At 42.8% G+C, this 21,846-nt stretch overlaps 1 protein-coding gene across 3 annotated transcripts in view; it reads right to left on the reverse strand.

Annotated features, from left to right (window-relative positions):
* The window catches only part of MGAT5 (alpha-1,6-mannosylglycoprotein 6-beta-N-acetylglucosaminyltransferase), a 409,267-nt gene that overhangs the window by 125,808 nt on the left and 261,613 nt on the right, over positions 1 to 21,846 (reverse strand). For all 3 annotated transcript variants that reach the window (XM_080670056.1, XM_080670057.1, XM_080670058.1), the window contains 3 exons: positions 8,263 to 8,334; positions 6,322 to 6,483; positions 2,564 to 2,733 (listed from right to left, as the gene is read on the reverse strand). In XM_080670056.1, coding sequence (XP_080526182.1) covers positions 2,564 to 2,733; positions 6,322 to 6,483; positions 8,263 to 8,334 — 404 coding nt within the window. The remainder of the gene's footprint in view (positions 1 to 2,563; positions 2,734 to 6,321; positions 6,484 to 8,262; positions 8,335 to 21,846) is intronic.

The following is a 21,846-nucleotide window of genomic DNA, read 5'->3' on the forward strand; positions in this document are numbered from 1 at the left end:
AGTGCCCAATGTATGCTACATACTCAGTGACTGTTAGTTTCTTACTATTCCAGCCCTTACTGACCTATTTCTGAGAAAAACATCTTTCTGTACTGTCTTGTACAGCTTCCAATTTTTTTCTCTTATGTGAAAATGTTCCTTCTGACTAGACTGGCACTATGGTTTACAATTCTGCATTACCACCCATCCATCCAAACTCACACTTGTACTTGGTGAGCCAACGTGCTTGTCACCTTTCACTTAGAAATGGGTTAATATTGAAACCTTTGATCCCTGCTACACCCCACAATGATCCTTCATCAAATTATGGCTGCATGTCCTACTTCCAAGGACAGGAGCCTAAACAGGACTCTGCCCTCTAGCTCCAAACTGCCACTGTCTCCAAGCACCCCGTTCTCCAGCTCGGTGCCTGATGCACAATTTCTTCCCATGAATTTGAGTATTTCTTTTGTGAAAGGCCAGCTAGTAAATACTTTCATCTTTAAACGCCACATTTTCTCCGTAGAAACCACTCCACTCTATCACTGTAGGACTGAAGTGTTCGGACCCTACAGAAACAGTAGGTGTAGCCCCTGTGAAACTTCACCCAAAGCAGGCTTGGCCTGCTGAGCTGCTGCTTCCCAACACCTGATCCACCTGTATTCAGTGATTCCCAAACTTGTCTGCACATTGGAATAACCTGAAGGTGTCAAGAGACACTTATGCCTACATCCTACCCCCAAAAGTTGTGACTTAATTAATCTGAGATATGGTCTGGGCTTTGGGAGTCTAAAAAGGTCCCCAGGAGGTTCCAATGTCCAGGAATGTTTGGGAACCACTGCTCTATGCTATTTCCACAATTACCTTCTTAAATAAAATACATCTGTCCCTGTCACCAGTGCTTAAAGACCTTCATTCCTCTTGACCATGAAACAAAGTCTTTGCCTGATAGACCCCCAATATGCCTTCCCTGACTTCCCTCAAAAGCACCATCCCTGGGGCTCCAACAGTGTTCCATTTGTTTACCCATCCACCCACTTATTCATCCTTTCACTCATTTGCTCAATAAATAGGAGCACCCACTGTGTGGTAGACACTTTTCTATGCGCTGAAGAACAATATTCATAGTTTCTTCACTTCCTGTGCTTACATTCTAGCATCCACACCTCAATTAGTACTAATCACATTGCAATTAGTGTAATTATTATGTAATGCATTAATTATAATTAGCAAATGACTGGCATCTCCATGAACACATGCTGGCCATCTCTGCCTACCCCTTACCAAGATCCAGTCCACAGAAGGCACTAGAGGAACGAGTGCTAACTGCATGAAGGCATCCACCTCACAGGTTGATGCCCAGTGTGCTCTAACGTAAGCAGGAGGGAGGCACCAGAAGGCAGCGTGCAGAAGGGACAGAAGGTGATTAAGGGTTCAGAAGACTTTGGGTTTATCTGCAAGGCAGTACAGCCGCAGAAAGTACAGGCTCCAAGACCAGACACAGGGCTCCAGTCCTGGCTCTTCCACACATTCTCCATGGGACCTCAAACAACCCATCTGTAGTTGGAATCTCAGTTTCCTCACCTTTCAAATGCATAAAGCAATAGCACCTACTTCCAGGTTTGTGCTAAGGACCAAATAAGATGAAAACATAAAATGCTTAGTACGTGATGCACACTTAGTGCTCGACAAATTTGAGTTGTTAATAGTCATCATGGTTGTCATAACTGTTGAAACTATTGTAATTGAAGCCCTTACTCACAGTTTCAGAATATGGAAATCATTTAACAAATGACAGTGATATTATCTTACTGATACTGCTTCCATCTAACACTGCCACTGGTCAGGTGTGGGCCTTGGACCTAACAGTAAACAGTACAGTAGGAGCCAGATGAGATACATTCACTGAACATAGAATGTTCATCCAATGTGTTTCTTCTGCTAACATTTGACATATCGCATCATGATAACATGGCTGCTGGGTGTTATCTGAAAGGAGTGAAGGGGTTCTAAGCATTCCTGCTTAGCCAGCTGTGTCCATCTAAATGAGATTAAGAGCGGGCCAGAACTGCAAGCAAGTTTCACTGAAATGGAAAACCCAGGTAGAGTTAACAGACTAAGAGCTGAATGTTGGCTAATTGAAAAAGGATTGGATCAGGGCTTTCAGGAAACTCATTCTATCCAAATTAAATTATAAACAGGAACCTGCACTGTTTCAAGATTTTGAAAGCTTGATGTTGAGTAGGGAACGGTATGAATTTCAGCAAGAGACAGGGAATTAGGCAGGCCAATAATGTCTTATGCTGCAGATGTTGGAAGCACCTGTAATAGCAAAGAATAAGCCCCGGGTTTGAATTTTCTGGCATTCATTTGTGAAGCCTCTGGAGCCTGCAGCTACAATGAAAACATATTATGCTTTCACAGTGTATGTATTTAGCTCCTGAAAATAATCTTCTTATCTCCTGCTTAGTGAATTATCACGTTCATTTTCCTCCACAAGAAATTACACAGTAATAGAGGGCTTTAAGAGTTTACAATTTCTTTTTTGTATTCTGATTTTAAAATTGAAAAGTAATCTCCTTACTCCTTGAGCTCAGCCAGTGAAGCTGAAATCCTAATGTCATGGCCCAGTAAGTACAGCGATGTAATTAAATCACTCCACTGCACTAATTCACCGAGAGGACCGCCGCTGAACGCTGTCTCCGCAATCTTGAATCCAGACTCCTTCGTCAGGAGGCCCAAGTGGACTAGGACCTGGGAAAACAAACAAGAGGCAACCGCTGATTCCACCAAACCAAGCACGAACTCCACAGTTATACACGAAAAAGCGATCAACCGATGTTAACACCACATTTATGTTCAATGAAATCTCAATGTGGGGTAAGCAGTTTTTCAAAAAAGTAAGAAGAAAAAAGGAAACTGATTTTTCATTGTTGTTTTAGAGAAACAACTATCCTTGGTGCAACTATGAGAATGAGGTACAGACAGATAATCCTTCTTTTAAAAAGAAGGATGTATTTGAAATGTCAAAAGTAAAGGAGGGTAAGGACAATAAAATATCTTTTAACAGTATGGGTTTTTTTCTCACAGCTAGAATATTTTATGCTTTTTAACATGGAAAATGCCAAATACATACTAAGGCAGACCTGACAATAAAGTTAATTCCCATGTGCTTATCATGTAACTCTAATCATCAACTCATGATAAACCTTATTTAATGTATAGCCTAATTTTCTCCCAACCCCTCTAGCTTATCTTGAAGCAAAGCCCAGACCTCATGTTTTCATCTACAAATGTTTTGATCTATAAAAAAAACAAACCCTCATTTAAAAAAGTAACATCACTAACACCCCAGAACAACTATTAATTCTTTAATATTATCCAGTTCCCAGTCGGTGCTTACACCTCCTCATTGTCCCTTATTTTTTCAAGTGTAGCTGTTATAGTCAGAAGTCAAATAAACAGTAACTGCCTCATGTATTTCTTAGCCGTCTTTAACCTGGAGTAGTGCCCCATCAGCCTTTGGGGAGAGAGGGGGGTTTGAGGGGCTCGTCATTTATTTGTCAAAAAGACTGGGTTATATTTCCAGTAGTCTCTCTCACACTCTGGGTTTTGCTGACTGTATTGATGGTAAATTAGTAACTAGATCTACAGACAGGATTAAATCCATATTTAGTTTTTCTAGCAACACTACTTCATAAGTGGTGCGTCTACTTCCTTCCAGGGTGGGGACGTCTGTTTTGTTATGTTAGCAGCTACTGATGATCATTCATCCATGAGGGGTGGCAGAATGGTGATACTGGCTCATTCCTTTTGCACTTATTAGTGGGAATTCTTCTGTAAGAGAAACTATCCCATATCAGCCAACTACTTGGGTACCCTGAAATAGAGCTTACATTAAAAAAAACAAAAAAGCATTCAGTCTTTCCCTTTATTTAGCAGTTTTAAAATAATTGTTCTTTAGTGTTCTCTAATAATGACCAAAGAGAACTTAGACACACACCATTGTAAAAGTATGGCTATAAGTTTATTTGCTGTGTTTTAATAAATTGTAGTTGTTATCCTTACTGATTATCACATTGTCTCATCTTGGCCATCAGGAAGCTAGCTGTTCAGTTGGCTTCTAAGTTCTTTTACACAGTCCTGGTCTTTGACAGTTTACTTTCTGGTAACACAGGGTATTCCAACCTCATCACATACAACTCCTGCCGCAGACCTTAATCTGCCAGTTTCCTAAGAACCTTTGACAGCATTCAGTGGGAATGGTATTTAAAGGTCAAAGGCCAGTGCTAAGCACACTCTCAATTATCACTTCCTATAGGCCTTTTCAGTGGGCACAGCTAGAAAATTTATTTTTCCTCGAGGATAAAACTAATCATGAGTTCATACTGGTTTTTCCAATTCAAACTCAGGATTACCATATCTTTACATAAGGTTATCCATCTGACATCTGTTATTTCCTTTCCCCTACACTGAAAAAACCCACTTCTCAAGGACACTCACGTAATTACTTGCCTTATTCCAATACACACAATTGATTCAGAGTGAGAATATCAACACCACCACCTCCTACATGATTAGTAAAAATGATGGAAAAACATTTTTGCAGTTTTTTTGTCCTTTGTGATATCCCATGAGAAACATTCAACTTACCGTGTTCTAGTCAACAAGAATAGTCTGTCTCTATACATTCGTAGTAAAACTGGACAAGCAATGAGTTCATTTGTTTTATATTCCTTGTGCTTTTCAAGTACTGCTATTTATTGGTAATTAAATTTTTACACTTATGTAAAACTAAAGGCCCAGTGCACGAAAATGTGTGCACTCGAGGTGTGGGGGGTCCCTCAGCCCAGCCTGCACCCTCTCACAGTCCAGGAGCCCTCGGGAGATGTCTGACTGATGTCTTAGGCCTGCTCTCTGAGCCACAGTCTGGCCTCCCTCTGTGGAAGGTGACCGGTGGGCTAATGGAGGGACAGCGCCGGCCGGCCTCACCCCCTGATCACCCCTCTGCCGCCGCTGGTCACTGCCACCCCCTGATCACCGTCCCCTCCCTCTGTCCACTGGCACCCGCTTTGGCTGCCCTGGTGCCGCCTGCTCGCCGGCCCCGCCCTATGCCGATCTGTCGATTTGCATATTAGGCTTTTATTATATAGGATGATTCCTGTATAAAATCTACAAAGTGAGATACATCCAGAGAAGTCTGGTTTCTACACCTGTTGTCTCTATGCTATTCTTGCCTTCCCCTTATTTGACATTTTTTTATTGTGGTAAAGTATATATAACATAAAATTTACCATTTTAACCATTTAAAAAATATGAGCAAGAAGTGTGTATGTATATTATATAAGTGTTATGTGTGTGTATATGTATGAATGCATCTATATGTACACATAGAGGATATACATATATAGATAAATTCTCTCTTCCCTTTTAAAATAATGTTTACTATTCTCTACCTAACATTTCTTCACCTAACGATACATTCTGGAGGTTACTGTATAGGATTAAATAAAATTACACTTTACTTCCTTTTATAGTCCATCTGGACCTCTGACCACATGCTCTTCCATGTCTCATGAACTCAAGGACCCAAGCAGAACTGACCCATCAAAGTGCAACTTGGGATTTGGAGGTATATCTGTATTTCTTTTCGAGGATATCAAATGAGCCAAATTAGGAAAAATACCAAACTCATTCAAATTTATATTTAGAGATAGGAACATGTAGTTTATTCTGCTCAGTTTTTCATCATCAGAACAGTTCACTTAAAGCCACAGCCGCTTAGTCTCTAACGGAGTATAGGATTTCCCAGGCTCAGGAGTATTCTAGACGTTTTCCAAGCATCTCCTCATAAACTTGAACAAAGTGGCTCAAGTTTACTTTATTTTATCTCTCTCTCAAGCATGTAAGCAGAAGCACCAAACAGAATATTAATGGAACTCACCATTGCCCAAACCCCAGAACCAACAAACTCCAAAAATATGAAATTGTCATAATGATGTAATAGGAAGTTCTCAAAGGTTGTTTGTGTTCAGTAAAGAAAATAGGATTCAGTTTCCTGACACCACTGAGAGACAGTCAGATGGTTCAAAGGAAAATCCTTCAGACAGATATTCTGCTTGGATTCACCCAAGAAATGTGTGCTGGTCCCTGCTAAGTGGGGTGTTGTGTCTGGGGAAAGGGAAACCCAGAAATGGTTGTACGAGTGACTGAGCAGATTCACCCGGAGGAACAGCAGGAAGGCCTGACGTTTCTTAGTCTTAGTTCCAAGCACATCAAATTAAAAAAAACAAAGAAAAAAAACAACGGGCATCTAACGAATGGAATTAATTACAAACTCACTTTCTTCCTCTTTCTCTTTTCAAGATTCTGCGTTTCTGCTAGGGACTTGATCGCTTGGATCCACGCATCAGCCATTCGCCGGATGCGCAGCCTCATCCATCGGAACTCTTCATGCTTCTTCATCATGCTGTAGAGAATATTAAAATCCGTACGAATTTCCGCCTAGAAACAGAAATTTAATGAAAGGAGTAGAAGGTTAAGTCAGAACGCATAATGGTTTGCATGAGGTGACATCTGAAAACTTGAAAGAGGTACTCAATTAAATACAGGGCTCAAAAGGGGGTCTTGGCAGCACAGTTTTTCTTTAAGTTCCCGGGACTGCAAACTGAAGCAAAGGCCCCCGACTGCTCAGCTGCCATAAGGGACATCATTTTAAAAATGAGAAACTGGGGAAGAAAGCACAGTCACTGCAAAGCCCTGAGCTATGTTAAAATGCATTTTTTTTTTTTTTAATAATGAGTATGTTTGATGTACCTTGAAATTCTTTGCACTTGAATTTATTGGCCATTTCAATCTACTGCAGGCAGCAGAGTCCTGGGAAAATGGAAGTCAGTTCTTAGCAGGCTACCTGGTATTGTGAAGGCTGCCAGAGACCTGCTCTGTCCACACAATGAAGAAGGGAAGCACAAGTTTTTTTCCCAGTCCAAACAAAGAAAAGTCCATTACTTTCTAAGGAATTTAAGAGCCAGGAAAAACATTTTCCGATCACAACTGAATAAAATTTAAAATTCAGGCCAGAGTCATGTAAAAGCCAGGAAGAACACAGTTGTCATACAGCTGGATAGGACCAGTGATTAAAATAACAGAAAAAATAAGAACACTATTGGTTTCATGCAACATCTGAAACGATGAATCCAACTTTCAGCAGTCACCATAGTTCATTCTAAAGACTCATCTATCTGATCATGGCCCTCCCTGACTCAACAATTTCTTCAGATTCTGGTGATTAAGCCCTGGGCCTTGGGCCAAATCCCCCTCGCTGCCTGTTTTTGTACATGAACTTCTATTGGAACGCAGCCACACCCTTTCGTTTACATCTTGTCTATGGCTGCCCTCTGCGCTACAAAGTCAGAACTGAGTAGCTGTGACAGAGATCTCGGGGCCTACAAAGATGAGAATATTAACATCTGGCCTTTTACAGAAAAAGTTTGCAGATTCCCATCTAAACACTAAAGACTTAAGCTTGTAATGTGGCATATAAAACCTTTCATAGTTCCCCTAGCTATGTTTCCAATCTCACCTTCAAATATCCAAGCCCCTATGGCCTAGTCCAGTGGTCGGCAAACCGCGGCTCGCAAGTCACATGCGGCTCGGGAGCCGCGGTTTGCCGCTCTGTTGACTAATGAGTTTGCCGACCACTGGCCTAGTCCCACTGAACCATGCATATTCTAGTCCCTAAAAATGCTTAACTCTTATACATGCCCTTCTTCTCTCACATCAGACACCTTTATCTCCTTGACCCAGTATAAACTCATTCGTCATTTTATTTTATTTTTTTCTTTAAATCTTTATTATTGGAAGTATTACATATGTCCCCTTTTATCTCCCATTGACCCATTCAGCTCCAGTGTCATCTCTGCAGTATCTCATGGCTGCAGGCTGAGACCACAACTTCCTCACTAATTTCACAGGTCTGTGTTCTAGCATTTACACAGTGTGGCCACTTTTACAACCATCACCCTCGTAGATCACGGGGTGCCTCCATAAGGTGGTATTCATAGCAGCAGCCTGTCACTTATGAACCCTAACAGAATTGCTCAGTAAATAGATGCTAACGAGTTGACTGATTTGGTCACCAAGATTTCCACAGGGCTGGGTGTAAAGGTTCTTCAGTTTACCACTATTTCAGATCACAGCTGGAATTTCTAGAAGAGGCCACATGTATCAATTGGCATCAGACCCAAATCACAAGCTCAGTAAAAGGTTTCCAAAATCACTTACTAATGAATTATGATCAGCTTCTTCGTAGGGATTTTTTGCTCTCCATGGTAAATGAGGACACCAATTTTCAACCTGGAAAATATAAATCAGAGACACTAAGTATGCTGGCTCATCTGGAAATGAACTAATGTATATAGAAAGCACTAAGCACAGTTCCTGACACACCGAGAGGACTATATTTAAGCAGGTTATTATTATTAGTCAGAGTCCATGCTTTTAGCCATCAATCCAGAGACAGTGCCCTCTCAGATGAAACACTAATCAGCAAAGGCCCCAAGGAGTATATGATTACACGTTACATCTTCCCTTCACAGTACTTTACAGGGACTGATTCCTTAATCATTTAACCCCCCATTTCTACACCAGGAGAGGCGGGTCTCATGGCAGAAAGTTAAAAGACTTGAACATTCCCTCCAGGGAATGAGAATGAGAGGTACCTCTCTGACAATTTAGCAGAAGGACAGGAATGGTTCGTTATCTTCTGTGGCACGTCTGGAAGGGCAATTGCATGGCATTTGAGCCACAGGACTCAGTCATTTATCTCAGAATTAGGAATGCAGCTGACAGTTTAAGGCTAATTGATTGTGGCTTTCCCTTATTTTCTGGCTGTTCACTTCGCACCATCATAAGGAATAAGATGGTAAAAACTATTGGAGAAAGAGATGAAAGGAAAAAGAAAAAAGAACCCTCAGCGATTTTGTGAGAGCCATTCTGGAAGACAGATTGTTCTGTCAATGCACAAGAGTTCAGAGAGTTGGGGGGAGGAAGAAAGAGAAAGGAAGAATGCCAGGTTTTATAGGAATCACTTCAGCAAAGGTTACCAAAGAATATTGGGTGAATTCACAATTTCTAGTAAAGAAAAAATGCATTGGGTAATACTGATGTCTGACCTTGTGTCAAAACTGACCATATAGCCCTGGCTGGTTGCTCGCTCAGTGGTTAGCACATCTGCCCAAGTACTGAAGGGTCTCGGGTTCAATTCCTGGTCAAGGGCACATACCTGGGTTGCAGGTTCCATCCCTGGCCCTTGTCAGGTGCAGGAGGCAATCAATCAATGTGTCTTTCTCCCCCTCTCCCCCTCTCTCTCCTTCCTCCTAACCCTCCTTCCTTTTCACTCCATCTAAAAAAGCAACAGAAAAATATCCTCAGGTAGGATTAACAACAACAACAACCTGGCCATACAATTCCAAGATAGCATATCACCCCTTTACTAATACATAATGAGATTATTAAAGATAAATAATAAACAGCCATGAAAACAATTTTTTTTCTGGCCAGGTGGACCTACAGAAATAAGCAAAGCAAAAGCAAGAGGCTGGGGATGTCCTTGGAATGTCACTGAGAAAGCAGGGGCATGTGTGAGACCACAGCCTCCTGGGTACCAGTAATAAAGTGTCAAATGAGATGGTCTGTCTTCCAGCTGTGGGTGATTCTCAAAGAAACAGTAGTTTCACTGACCTAGAAACTGTGCTTAAAGCAAGGCAGTTTTTACTAAGACCAAAATAACTGGGTGGTTAGCATGCAACCGGCTGCCTGCAAATGATCTGCAAGCGATAAGCAGAGGGCAGCAAAGCTTGGGGGAGAGTGGAATCCCTGGATAGGAAAAGTGCAATATTCTCTTTTTCTTCTTGCAGAGTAAAATTAAACTTTACTGCATTTATGAATGACTCCAGAGGCTCCGAAGGACTCCCCATGAGGAAAGCTAAAATGGTTTTTCTCATAAAATAGGAAAACACTAACTTGCTTTGGATGCCCATGTCTAATTACTGAGCCCTTACAGCAACATTATCATGAACAGCAATATCAGGAGCTCCACAAATGAGAAAAGTGAGGGAAAACCAGCAGAAAAGGAGCGAGCAAGAGGATGAAGCCTGTTAGTCCGGTAGCACCGCACACCTCTGACCTTGCATTGCTAGGCCAGACAGGATTACTTAGTTCAAGTTAAATTTTTGTAAATGTACTCAATGAAACATTGCTATAAAGCATGTTTATAACATGAAGGTGTTGAGTGGATCTCAGAGCAATCCTTCAACCCCACACTGAAGGACGAGGATGTGCAAGCAAGGGCACGCATCGCAGTCAACCTCACCCCGAGTGACCAACATACACAGCAACATGTCAGTATAAAAAGATGAAACACAACTGTGAGTAAAGAAAATCAACCAAAAGGAGAGACATTCGTGAGATCAGATACCGAAAAGGGAAAGTACATTCTCTCCTCACTCTTCCGCCCTAAGAAGGAGCTTCCAAAACTCACTCTGATGAAAATACAGTCCAAGGTGATCTTCTAAAATATGACTTCCCTACAGAAAACTTGAGGCTTTAATTCCTCTTCGAAGCTGGTCATTTATCTCAGTTCTTGTTGCTCTAAATGACTGGAGAATGATCTGAACGGCTTCAAGGACACCCTGGAAGCATGGGAGGTGGAGGCAGTCTATTTCGACTTTTAGCAAGAAATCTCACTGTCACATGTTCATGGTCCTGGAGGAAAGCCCTATATGAACACCTTGACCCAGAATGAGGAAGGCGAGTTTTGAGGTGGTTGTTTTAGCACAGTGATAGGATAACTGGTTGAGAAGATAATTAAATCAAACATTAACTAATTTCTCCATGGGGGCAGGAGGGGGGACCATTTCTTTCTGAAACCTCAGAGGATGGCGAGGACCAGGAGAAAGCCAGCACTGGCATTAACTCCATGCGTGAACCAGCCCTCCCATGAGCAACCCTCTCCTAAAGAACAGTCATTCATAACACTCCGGGAACGTCTGGCTCAAGGCTAATAACTCAGCCTCCTAATCCCTGGCTCCTGTCTGATATACTCGGGCAGCTTTCACAAGTTTTACTCCCAGCATAGCATCTTACCAGGAAAGCTGGACTCCAGAATGAGCCCACTGCCTTCCTGATCTGGACGCTCTTCTATTTCAAATCACTCTTATCCTCTCCTCTCCTCCTGTGTCTCAGAATCCCACTGTCCTAGGTCAGCCTATGGTTTCTGCCTCCTTCCACCCGCTGTTTTGGCCACACTGTCCTAACTGTGACTCCCGGTGCTCCCCCGGGACAGGATTGTGTATTTGCCCTCGATGCAGGCACACAGGGCTGTGGCGCTGGGCCCTTCCACTGGCCACCCCACCCCTGCCTGATTCCTGGGTCTGGCGGTCTTGACCCCTCCCCCAGGGTCAGGACTGTATATCCTTAAAATAGTCCACAAATCACCACAGTAAGTCCAAGACTTGAAAACCATCCGAGTTGGCAACACACACAAGAATCAATAGAGGAGCAGAACTCTAATAACCTTGGATTTGAAGACAAAGCTCCTTCCATGGAAACTGACCTTTTTAGTGCACTGGCCTCAGGCAACAAAATGAAGAGGCAGCAGAAACAGAAAAAGAACAGCCAGGCTAGACCTTAAGAATAGGAAGAGGGTCCCGTAAATCGCTTTCTTGAGCGAGGAGATAAAAAATTTAACCAATTTGATTTTGACACCCCTCCTCCCAATGATTTAAACTTCTTTGATCTGAGAAGGTTTTGCAGCTTAATCATGAGCAATGTGAGCCGAAATCCCTCAACAGAGCTCAGGTAGGTCACACGGTCAAGGTCTGTACGATGGACAATTCATTACACTACAGGGAAAAAAAGGCTGGTAGATCTGTACACAGCTCAAATTGAAATTTAAAGGGGGAAAGATGCAGTGAAATTACAGCAAGAAGTTGAGGAGATTTAACGTATATTCAAATACTTAGGTGTAACGGGCATAACTCTTTATGTAAAGTTCAATTAAAGAATAATGATCAGGCTCTGTTATGGCTTCTTGTCTCGTGATTAATGTTAAGTGTTTTGCTTCAATGGATCAGTGACATAGAGTTTCATGCTGTATTTCTTTTAATATTTTTATTGATTTTAGAGAGGAAGGAAGAGGGATAGAGAGATAGAAACATCAATGATGAGAATCATTGATCAGCTGCCTCCTGCACGCCCCCCACTGGGGATCGAGCCCGCAACCCAGGCATGTGCCCCTGGCCAGAATCGAACCCGGGACCCTCCAGTCCGCAGGCTGACACTCCATCCACTGAGCCAAACAGGCCAGGGCTGTATTTTTCAGAGTCAAGTGCAATAAAAACTAAATGAGAAAAATGCATGAGAAAAAATCTGAGATTATCTCTGGATGATGATGTTAAAGGTGCTTTTCATTTCCTTCTTTGTGCTAATCTGCATATTATGCATTTTACAATAAAGATTTATTAACAGAATAATTTATAAAGGAGTTCTATTTTATAAGCATACAATCATTTACTGAGGTTCACAGTATGTCATGGTCTCTGGAATCCTATATAATAAAAGGCTAATATGCAAATTGACTGAACAGTGGAATCACAGGTGCATTGACCACCAGGGGGCAGATGCCCAACCAGGAGCTGCCCCCTGGTGGTCAGTGTGCTCCCATAGGGTGAACGCTGCTCAGCCAGAAGCCGGGCTCACACCTGCAGAGTGCAGTGGCAGCAGCAGGAGCCTCTCCCACCTCCGTGGTAGCGCTAAGGATGTCCGACTGATGGCTCCCGGACTGCGAGAGGGTGCAGGCCAGGCTGAGGAACCCCCCTCCCCCGTGAGTGTACAGATTTCGTGCACTGGGCCTCTAGTAAACAAATAAGCTTGCATCCATTCCATCGTTCAATCCCTGAGGAGTCCTGTGACACAGGGACCATCGCCAGGCTACCTGTGAGGAAACCACAGCTCACAGGCTGGACACTCGCAAGTTAAGCTCACTAGTGAGCAGCAGGGCTGGGTGACAACTGGCATGTGTCTCTCCCCTGACCAGCACAGGTTAGAGCCTCCTTAAAGGCCATGCTTGGCAAAGAAGAATAGAGTGGGAAAGAGGACTGAATATGAAATTAGCCAAAGAGATTATATGCCCAGCTTTACAAACAACTAGGAATACAACCTTTAACCATCTGGCTTTCAAGTCTTCTCATCTATAAAATGAAGAAGTTGTCTGAGGTGACCTCTTAACAATTTTAAAATGCTACAAGATCTGAAAAAGGTAATTTTACATCTTTTTGTCATGCCAGTTAGTTATATATCAAAAGTACAGCTGACTATACATTTGATACACCTATTGTACATCTATATGCATAGACACACACTGATAACATATCAAATGAAGTTACTCATTAAGGTGTATGCTTAAAAACAAAAAGACTTCTCTATCCCACTCCAGCCCTGGTCCACCTCCCTTTCTAAAGTTTAAAAAGCAACACAGATGGTACAAGATAACTAGACATGTACTGGTAAATGGTCCAGCTCCCTAGGCCAGTCCTATGCACCAGACAACTGAGCTCATTAATATTTTTTGGCCAAACTGCTTGTTAGAAATGGATGTGTACGGGGCTGGGTGGGGAGACAAAGATAAGAACAAAGGCACACTGTATGAAGTCAAGCACTAGGCTAAGCACTGTACACACATTATTTCATTTGGTCTTTCATTAATCCTCTAGGAAGACCACTAATCATGCCTAATGAAGCCACTGGCACCGGAGGACCCACGGCAGAGCTGGGAGCCATCTGCCACCCCAGAGCCCGTGCACTCCATCCCCACACAAAACCCAGAGAAACCAGACATTTGGTTCCTCTAATCCCATAAGCACAGTCCAGTCTTCACTATTAGAGTGTCACTGCCTAAACCTTCTACATAAAGTCCTTCAAACCGGGTTTTCTGTGCTCCTGCTGCACGGTGGGACTGTAAGCTGCAATGTTGCTCCCTGCTATGACACTCGCTTGTCTGTGCAGCAAGTGGCTGTTACAGCCTGAACTGGATCACATCCTACACTAACTCAAACCCTCAGCGGTTCTCCTGACACCAGAATTTATACCGAGATCCTATGGAATCTGACCTCCACCCTCGCACTGCCTGCCTCGCTCACCCTGCCCTCCACACAAACCCTCCCTGCACGTCACAACATTTCTACCTTGAAGGGTTGCCAGATTGGGGTGGGCATGTATGTGTGCAAAAGCACACCCAGTTAAATTAGAACTTCATGTAAACAATTATTTTTTTAGTTTATGTCACACACTTATTGTTTAGAAAAAACACTGTTTACCTGAAAGTGAAGTATCCTCTATATTACCTAGTAACTCTATACCTCAGGCATCTGCATTTTCTATTCCTTCCAGAGTGTTCTATGCATCACTCCTTGATTTCCACACTATGTTCCAATTCTTCCTCCGGAAGCCCTCCCTGACCTACCTACGTGGTTATTCTACATTCACACTCTCCTTTTCCTGGGGGCATTGCCACCTGGAAATCACTTCATGCACTGGTTCACCAGTGTTTGCTGCCCCATCCACATGTAAGCTCCCTGAGGACAGGAGCTTCCCATGACTGTGCACTGCACATCCTCAGCCCTGAGAACAGGGCCGGGACATGGAGGTACTCAGCCATGATGCACTGAGTTCTGAATGAATAAATCAAGACATGGCTTGAGCACTAAAGATATTCATGGTGATGATTCTCTTTTCCGTTTATGTAGCACCTGTCCATTTTCATCACTTTGTTAGAACCTTTCAACCATACAGAGGCAGGCAAGGCAGGCCTGACCTTGACCTCAGTGAGGAGAAAATGACTGAAAACTGAAGGGATGCTCTGGACCACAGAGGCAGGAGGTGGGTCAGATGGCAATCAGGTCACCTGTCTTCTATAACACTGTCCTGCTGCCCTGACCACGGCAGGGAGGAATAATATGAACAGAAAGTATGGACCCTACCATGTGCAAAAGAGGGCCAAGGGCTGGAGAGATCCATGCAAGTTCTGCTCAGGTTGTCAGAGAAGGGGCAGAATGTAAACAGAAGCTGCAGTATGTTTTCCACCTGCCATAACACCATAGGGCTCTAATGAGAGCATGTCAGTTGTAAAAATTCATCCCAACCCGCTAGAGGAGAACTGTCAATTTTCCTTTTCACAGGAGAGGCAGCAAATGAGTTCCTCTAGAGTCAACCACACAGACAATGCATAGAAATGCTTCTTGTACCAACCCCCCACTGGTATACTTCCTGCTGCACACTGTGTATGGGCAAACTGGCCCCCAGGACCTGTCCAAACTGAGGACACTTCAACAGCCAAAATCAACCAATTTATAGAACTAGTTACATTGTAGAAACCAGGGATATAGTTCCTCTTTTGTGTTGATGTGCAATTTTGCCTAAATCACAGACCCAGGCAAATAATTCTAAGCGACAATGGGAATAAAAGATTGTTAATAAGTGCTCAAAATGCCCCTGCTTCATATCCCAAAATTAATATTTTAGTAGATTTTAATGTAATAAATTTTACAATATGTTTTTCCAAAATTAGAAAGGTGACAGCTGGGAGACGTTACTACTCAGATCATGCAAACAAAAAGCTATCATATATATATATAAAAGCCTAAGCGATCTTTACAACCGGACGACCTGATGACTGGCTGGTAGCTATGATGCGCACTGACCATGAGGGGGCAGACACTCAATGCAGGAGCTGCCCCCTGGTGGTCAGTGCGCTCCCACAGCCAACCTCCCATGGTCCCTCCCCCCTGGCCAGCTGGCCCTGATTGGGACTGGGTGAGATGGCCCCGATGGCCCCGATTGCCGGCCAGGCTGAGGGACCCCACCTGTGCATGAATTCATGCACTGGGCCTCTAGTCTATTTATAAAATGTTTTTAAAAGAATCATTCAATCAATAAACACATTTGCCAGGCACCATTATACCAGTGAACAAACAGACAAATTTCTCTGGAGATTACTTTCCAAGCACTTGTTCTTGATGTTGAATGTTGATGGTCACCCCAGGACCTTTGCACTTACTGTTATCACTCTCTGCTGAATAAACAACCCTGGCAGACATCTACACCTCTTACTCTCTCACCTCCTGGTGTTCATACATCATCCTCTCTTCTTCTCAGTGGAGCATTTCCTGATCCCTCCATCTTAAACAGACTCCATCACTCCTCATGAGCATTTCTTCCCTCCCTCTTCTGCTTTATATTTCTCCATGGCACTTACTAGAATCTAAAAGATATATAGTTTACTTTTTTAATTTGTCTGGTTCCTCCTACAAAACATAACCTTAATGTGGAATGTTTATCTTTCTGTTGGTTGTTATAGCTCCTATACCCAGAAAACCCAAGACCTATGAAAGCCCTTGGCACTCAGATAGTGGCTCAGTGTTGTTTCCCACTAAGGGGAAGTGAGGTCCTTTGAGAAATGGTGGATTCCAGATCTAGGGCATAAATTGTGTAAGATGAACCTGGAAAAGCTTGTGGTACCAGGTAGCAAAAAACAAACAAAAAACTATTACAAACTACCATAGTCATGGCAAGAGGACTCAGAAGACAATACAAAGCAGCTCCCTCTGGCTAAGGAAGGGGCAATTTGAGAACCAGTTAAGAAAATAACTGAAATATATTGAATGTATCAAATATGTTTCAATCAATGACTTCATATGAAGATAAAAACCAATAAGTGTACAAGTGAATGAACAAATTACAGTCCATAGTGAAGATGCTAGGAAAACGAGAGAAAGAAAAATGATTTTCTACATGAACTATCCCTCAGAGTAACCAAATACCAGATGAGGAGTAATTTCTCTTCATAGACGTATTCCTGATAGATTAAGAAGGAACCCAGGCACTGATCATCAAGTGCATATAACATCACAAAAAGAGAGATAACTAGGCATCAATGTGCCTCCTGACTGAAGGACAGAATATCATCCAGGGAGTGAAGCACTCTTACAAAAAAATATTAAGCCTGACTCAGATCAAGCCTCAGATCTAACCATCAATTTACAGGAAATACAAAAGGCTGGGAACCAGGCTCTACAACAACATGGGGATGGAATAAAATGCAGAGTATAACAAATTCTCTAAGGCAGACAAAGAAGTTCCTTCAACAAAAGTCACAAGGAGGGAAGTAAAGAGATGAGGGGAACCTAAAATTAAAGAGAGACTTTAAAGATACCAACTATTGTAATATATGGTTCTTACTTGAAAATCAATACAAATAAATAAACTTTAATTTATGAGATAGCCTAGAAAATGTGAATACTAACCTGATATTTTATGAAATTAAGGCATTATGTTAATTTTTTATATGAAACTAGAGGCCTGGTGCACAAAATTCGTGCACTGGTAGGGTCCCCAGGCCTGGCCAACAATCAGGGCCAATCTGTGGGGTGACTGGCGGGCCAATCGGGGGGCCCCCACTGGCACCTGCCTTGGCTGGCCTGGGGCCTGCGGGCTGGGGGCAGCTCCTGCGTTGAGCATCTGTTCCCTGGTGATCAGTGCGTGACATAGAGACTGGTTGCTCCACCGGTCCTTCCATCGTTTGGTCGATTTGCATAGTAGGCTTTTATTATATAGGATGGTATGGGCAATCATAATGGGAATAGTTACATATTATAAAAGAATCTATTTCAAAGTTACTTATTGAAACATTCACACATGATATGACATTTGGAATTTGCTTCAACATAATGGAGGGTGGAGATTATTAATGAAATGAGATTGGCCATGAAACAACAATTACTGAATCTGACTCATGGGCACAAGGGGGTTCGTTACACCCTTCTCTTTCATATCTATTTTAATTTTCCATATTAAAGTTACCACATTAAGTTTAAAACATAAAAATTTTACAACTATTTTATTGGCATACAAAAGAAATTACAAGAGACAATATTTAAAAGTTTGTTAAAGAAAAGCAAATTGGAGATGAAAGCACTGAAGCCTCTATCTGCCACATGTATTCCAAGGAGCAGAGATGATGGTTTGGGCTTTGGCAAGTCCTGTCATTTCTAATTTTTGTAAGGTGGAGGCCAGCACAAGGAGTGGCAAATATAAATGTTGTCGTACCTGAAACTTACCAACAGGAGTGTCACTAAAAAGATAAACTTAGGAGAGGAGAAAGGTTGCAGGAAGAGAATTGAGAGATCAGTTAGGCTTACTGGTCTATAAACTCAGGACTTTTTTAAAAAAACCTTTTTCTAAGGATGTCTTAGAATTCAGGTAATAAGAGCAACAAAAACACAGAGATGAAAAAGATACAAATAAAGGCTGAACTAAAAAAGGGAAAAGATCATAAATCTCTCCCCCCTCCTTTACTGCCAAGAAATATTATCTCACAGAAAGGGAATTTCCTACTGCAAATGCTAAACATTTAAAAGGTGTGTGTTGGTGTACTCAGGCAACAATCTAGTGATATTTTTCAAGTACTCCTGACTTGTCCCAAAATGTCAGGTATGTGTTTTATCCTTCAAGTTTTCTCCTGCAACCTAGTCAGTTCTTTGTCGCTGCACACTTTGACAAATTAGTCTGTGCAACACCATTTCCAAGTTATCTTTAGCAGCCAACACAGCCCATAAATCCAAATCATTGTGCTGATTATTAGGATTTCATTTCATGCTCGCATTCACAAACATTTAAGCTTTCAACCTTTGCTGTTGGGCATTAATCTTGGCATTAATCAAGAGATTAAGTATGCTGAATTTAAACTCAAGGTTAATAGCATACTCAGTCAATATTAGTTTTACATATTGCCAAGAGAGAACAGAAAGAGGCAAAGACCTTTATGCCTGTTGTCCATGACATAGAAGAAACAGACTGACGAGTAAGGCATGAAATTGCTTCCTTTGTTTCTTTATGAGGGAGTCACACACACATGCCTGCACACTCACTCATCCAGTCCAAATTGGCATTTGAAGCAACAGCCTGTACACATCCTAAGATGCAGCAATCAATCACTGGGCAATTTGATTATTTCAGAGCAACTATAATTGCAATGGTAACAGAAATGCTTAAAAAAAAACACACAAAAAAAACACCCAGCACAAACAAATTAAGAAGTCTGGAAAGGTATGATGATTGCTAGTTGCTAGAATAATTGTATAAATAGAAAAAAAAATGTCTGGGTGTCAAATATATCAGAATCACCTATCAATATAATATCAATAGAGGGAAAGACATTCATTCTAAATTTCATAAAAGCTGAAAGCAGTAAAAGGCTCGGCGGAGGGCTAGGTTAATATACCTGAAACAATGACAGAGTAATTACTTTATAGGGCCTTGTCTCTATAATGGGAGTTGTTACATGGTTCACTAAAAAAAAGATACAGAAAATGAACTGCCCAATGATCTGAAAATGCAAAGAGGCCTAATTCATTCACTCCCACCACCTGGAATGACTGAGCACATGGTTTTCATGAGTTATCCTCAGGAGAATCGGTGCCGTTTCTTTCATGGTGGGTAGAGTATCAAAATTGTGAGTATTTGAAAACTAGCAATGAAGACTGATTCATGGGAACTAGCTAAATGAGAGCTATATTTCAAACACAGATGCATTTGAGCATAGAAGTGAGTGCAAAGTCAATGGCAGCAAGTCACCTAGCTGAGTTCAGTTTTTCTTTGACAAGAAGGGGCAACAGTAATGAAAGTGCAGAAGTACTGGGCAACATATCCTCTCAGAGCCTCTGTGACTGTCTTTCTATTACTCAGAACTGGGGAGAGGTTTAAATGACATTGTGTATTTGAGGTGTCTGGCATTTAGTAGGGGCTGAATAATGTTTTATTCTTCTGCCACCCAACCAGGGTAAGGACTAAACTTTTATTACCACATCCAGTCCCTAATAAAGTATTACATAACAAGCATCTATGGGGATAATGTAAGGGGAAATGGCTTTACTTCCTGGAATTTACCAGAAATGATTTGTAGACTACAAACTGGTGAGGGTAAAGGTAGTATATAATCCTATAATTCAGTGAAAGTTGGCACATTGAGACACCCATGGGAAAGACAAAGGAAGGAACAGTGTCAACTCCTAAGATCGGTTTGAATCAAAATGCTTCAATTCAACTGGTGACTGACTGACTATATGGGAGGCATTTTATTTCATGTCCTTTTTTATCTGTAAACTAGAGGCTTGGTGCATGAAATTTGTGCACAGGGGAGGCGGGTGTCCCTCAGCCCAGCCTGCACCTTCTCCAATCTGGGACCACTCGAGGGATGTTCGACTGCCCGTTTAGGCCCGATCCCAGTGGGGCATCCCTCTCACAATCCAGGACTGCTGGCTCCCAACTGCTCGCCTGACTGCCTTCCTTATTGCCCCTAACCGCTTCTGCCTGCCAGCCTGATCACCCCCTAACCACTCCCCTGCCAGCCTGATTGATGCCTAACTGCTCCCCTGCCAGCCTGTTTGCCCCTAACTGTCCTCCCCTGCAGGCCTGGCCGCCCCTAACTGCCCTCCCCTGCAGGCCTGGTCACCCCTAACTGCCCTCCCCTGCAGGACTGGTCCCCCCCAACTGCTCTCCCCTGCAGGCCTGGGTCCCTCCCTACTGCCTTTCCCTGCAGGCCTGGTCGCCCCCAACTTCCCTCCTCTGACGGCTTGGTCACCCCTAACTGTCCTCCCCTGAAGGCTTGATCGCCCCCAACTGCCCTCCCTTGCAGGCCTGGTCCCTCCCAACTTCCCTCCCATGCTGGCCTGATTGCCCACAACTGCCCTCCCTTGTAGGCCTGGTCACCCCTAACTGCCCTCCCCTGCTGGCCATCTTGTGTCCACATGGGGTTCAGGATCTTTGACCACATGGGGGCAGCCATCTTGTGTGTTGGAGTGATGGTCAATCTGCATATTACTCTTTTATTAGATAGGATAGAGGCCTGGTGCACAGGTGGGGGCCAGCTGGTTTGCCCTGAAGGGTGTCCCGGATCAGGGTGGGGGTTCCCTTGGGGCATGAGGTGGCCTGAGCGAGGAGCCTGTGGTGGTTTGCAGGCCGGCCACGCCCCCTGGCGACCCAAGCGGGGGCCCTGGTATCTGGGGTTTATTTATCTTCTACAATTGAAACTTTGTAGCCTGGAGCGGAGCCAAGTCTTCTGCTTGCTCCGTGGCGGCAGCCATTTTTTGGGGGATTTATGTATCTTCTATAATTGAAACTTTGTAGCCTTAAGCGGAGGCCTGGGCCGGCCAGGGTGTGCAGAAAGCTTGGCTTCCTCAATCACCGGGGGCAACCCTAGCCTCCTGCTCTTTCCAGCTCCATGGCTGCTGCCATTTCTGTTTGGTTTTATGTATCTTCTATCATTGAAACTTTGTAACACTGAGTGGAGGCCTAGGCTGGCAAGGGCAGGCGGAAAGCTTGGCTTCCTCCATTGCCGGGGAAACCCAAGCCTCCCTCCTGCTCTCTGTGACTGTAGCCATCTTGGTTGGGTTTATTTGCATATTCGCTCCTGATTGGCTGGTGGGCATGGCTTGTGGGCATGGCTTGTGGATGTAGCGGAGTGATTGTTAATTTGCATACTACTCTTTTATTATATAGGAAGTTCTGAAGTTAAACATAGAAGGAAACAAGAACTGGATTTTCAATAAGTATTGAGAAAAGAATAAAAGTACACCTGTTGATCAAGTACACATCAAATGAAGATGTCTCTCTTAATCATTTTTTCCAAATACAAGAGAAACCTGGCATATGATACAGGTTAAATGAAGAAGGAACATTTCAAGAAATCAAGAGAAAAAAATGACCAAAGAAAAACAAAAAGAAAAAGAAAACAGCACCAAAAATCCTTAGATG

Source organism: Plecotus auritus (genome assembly GCF_963455305.1).
Source record: "Plecotus auritus genome assembly, chromosome: 5".
Lineage (NCBI taxonomy): Eukaryota > Metazoa > Chordata > Mammalia > Chiroptera > Vespertilionidae > Plecotus > Plecotus auritus.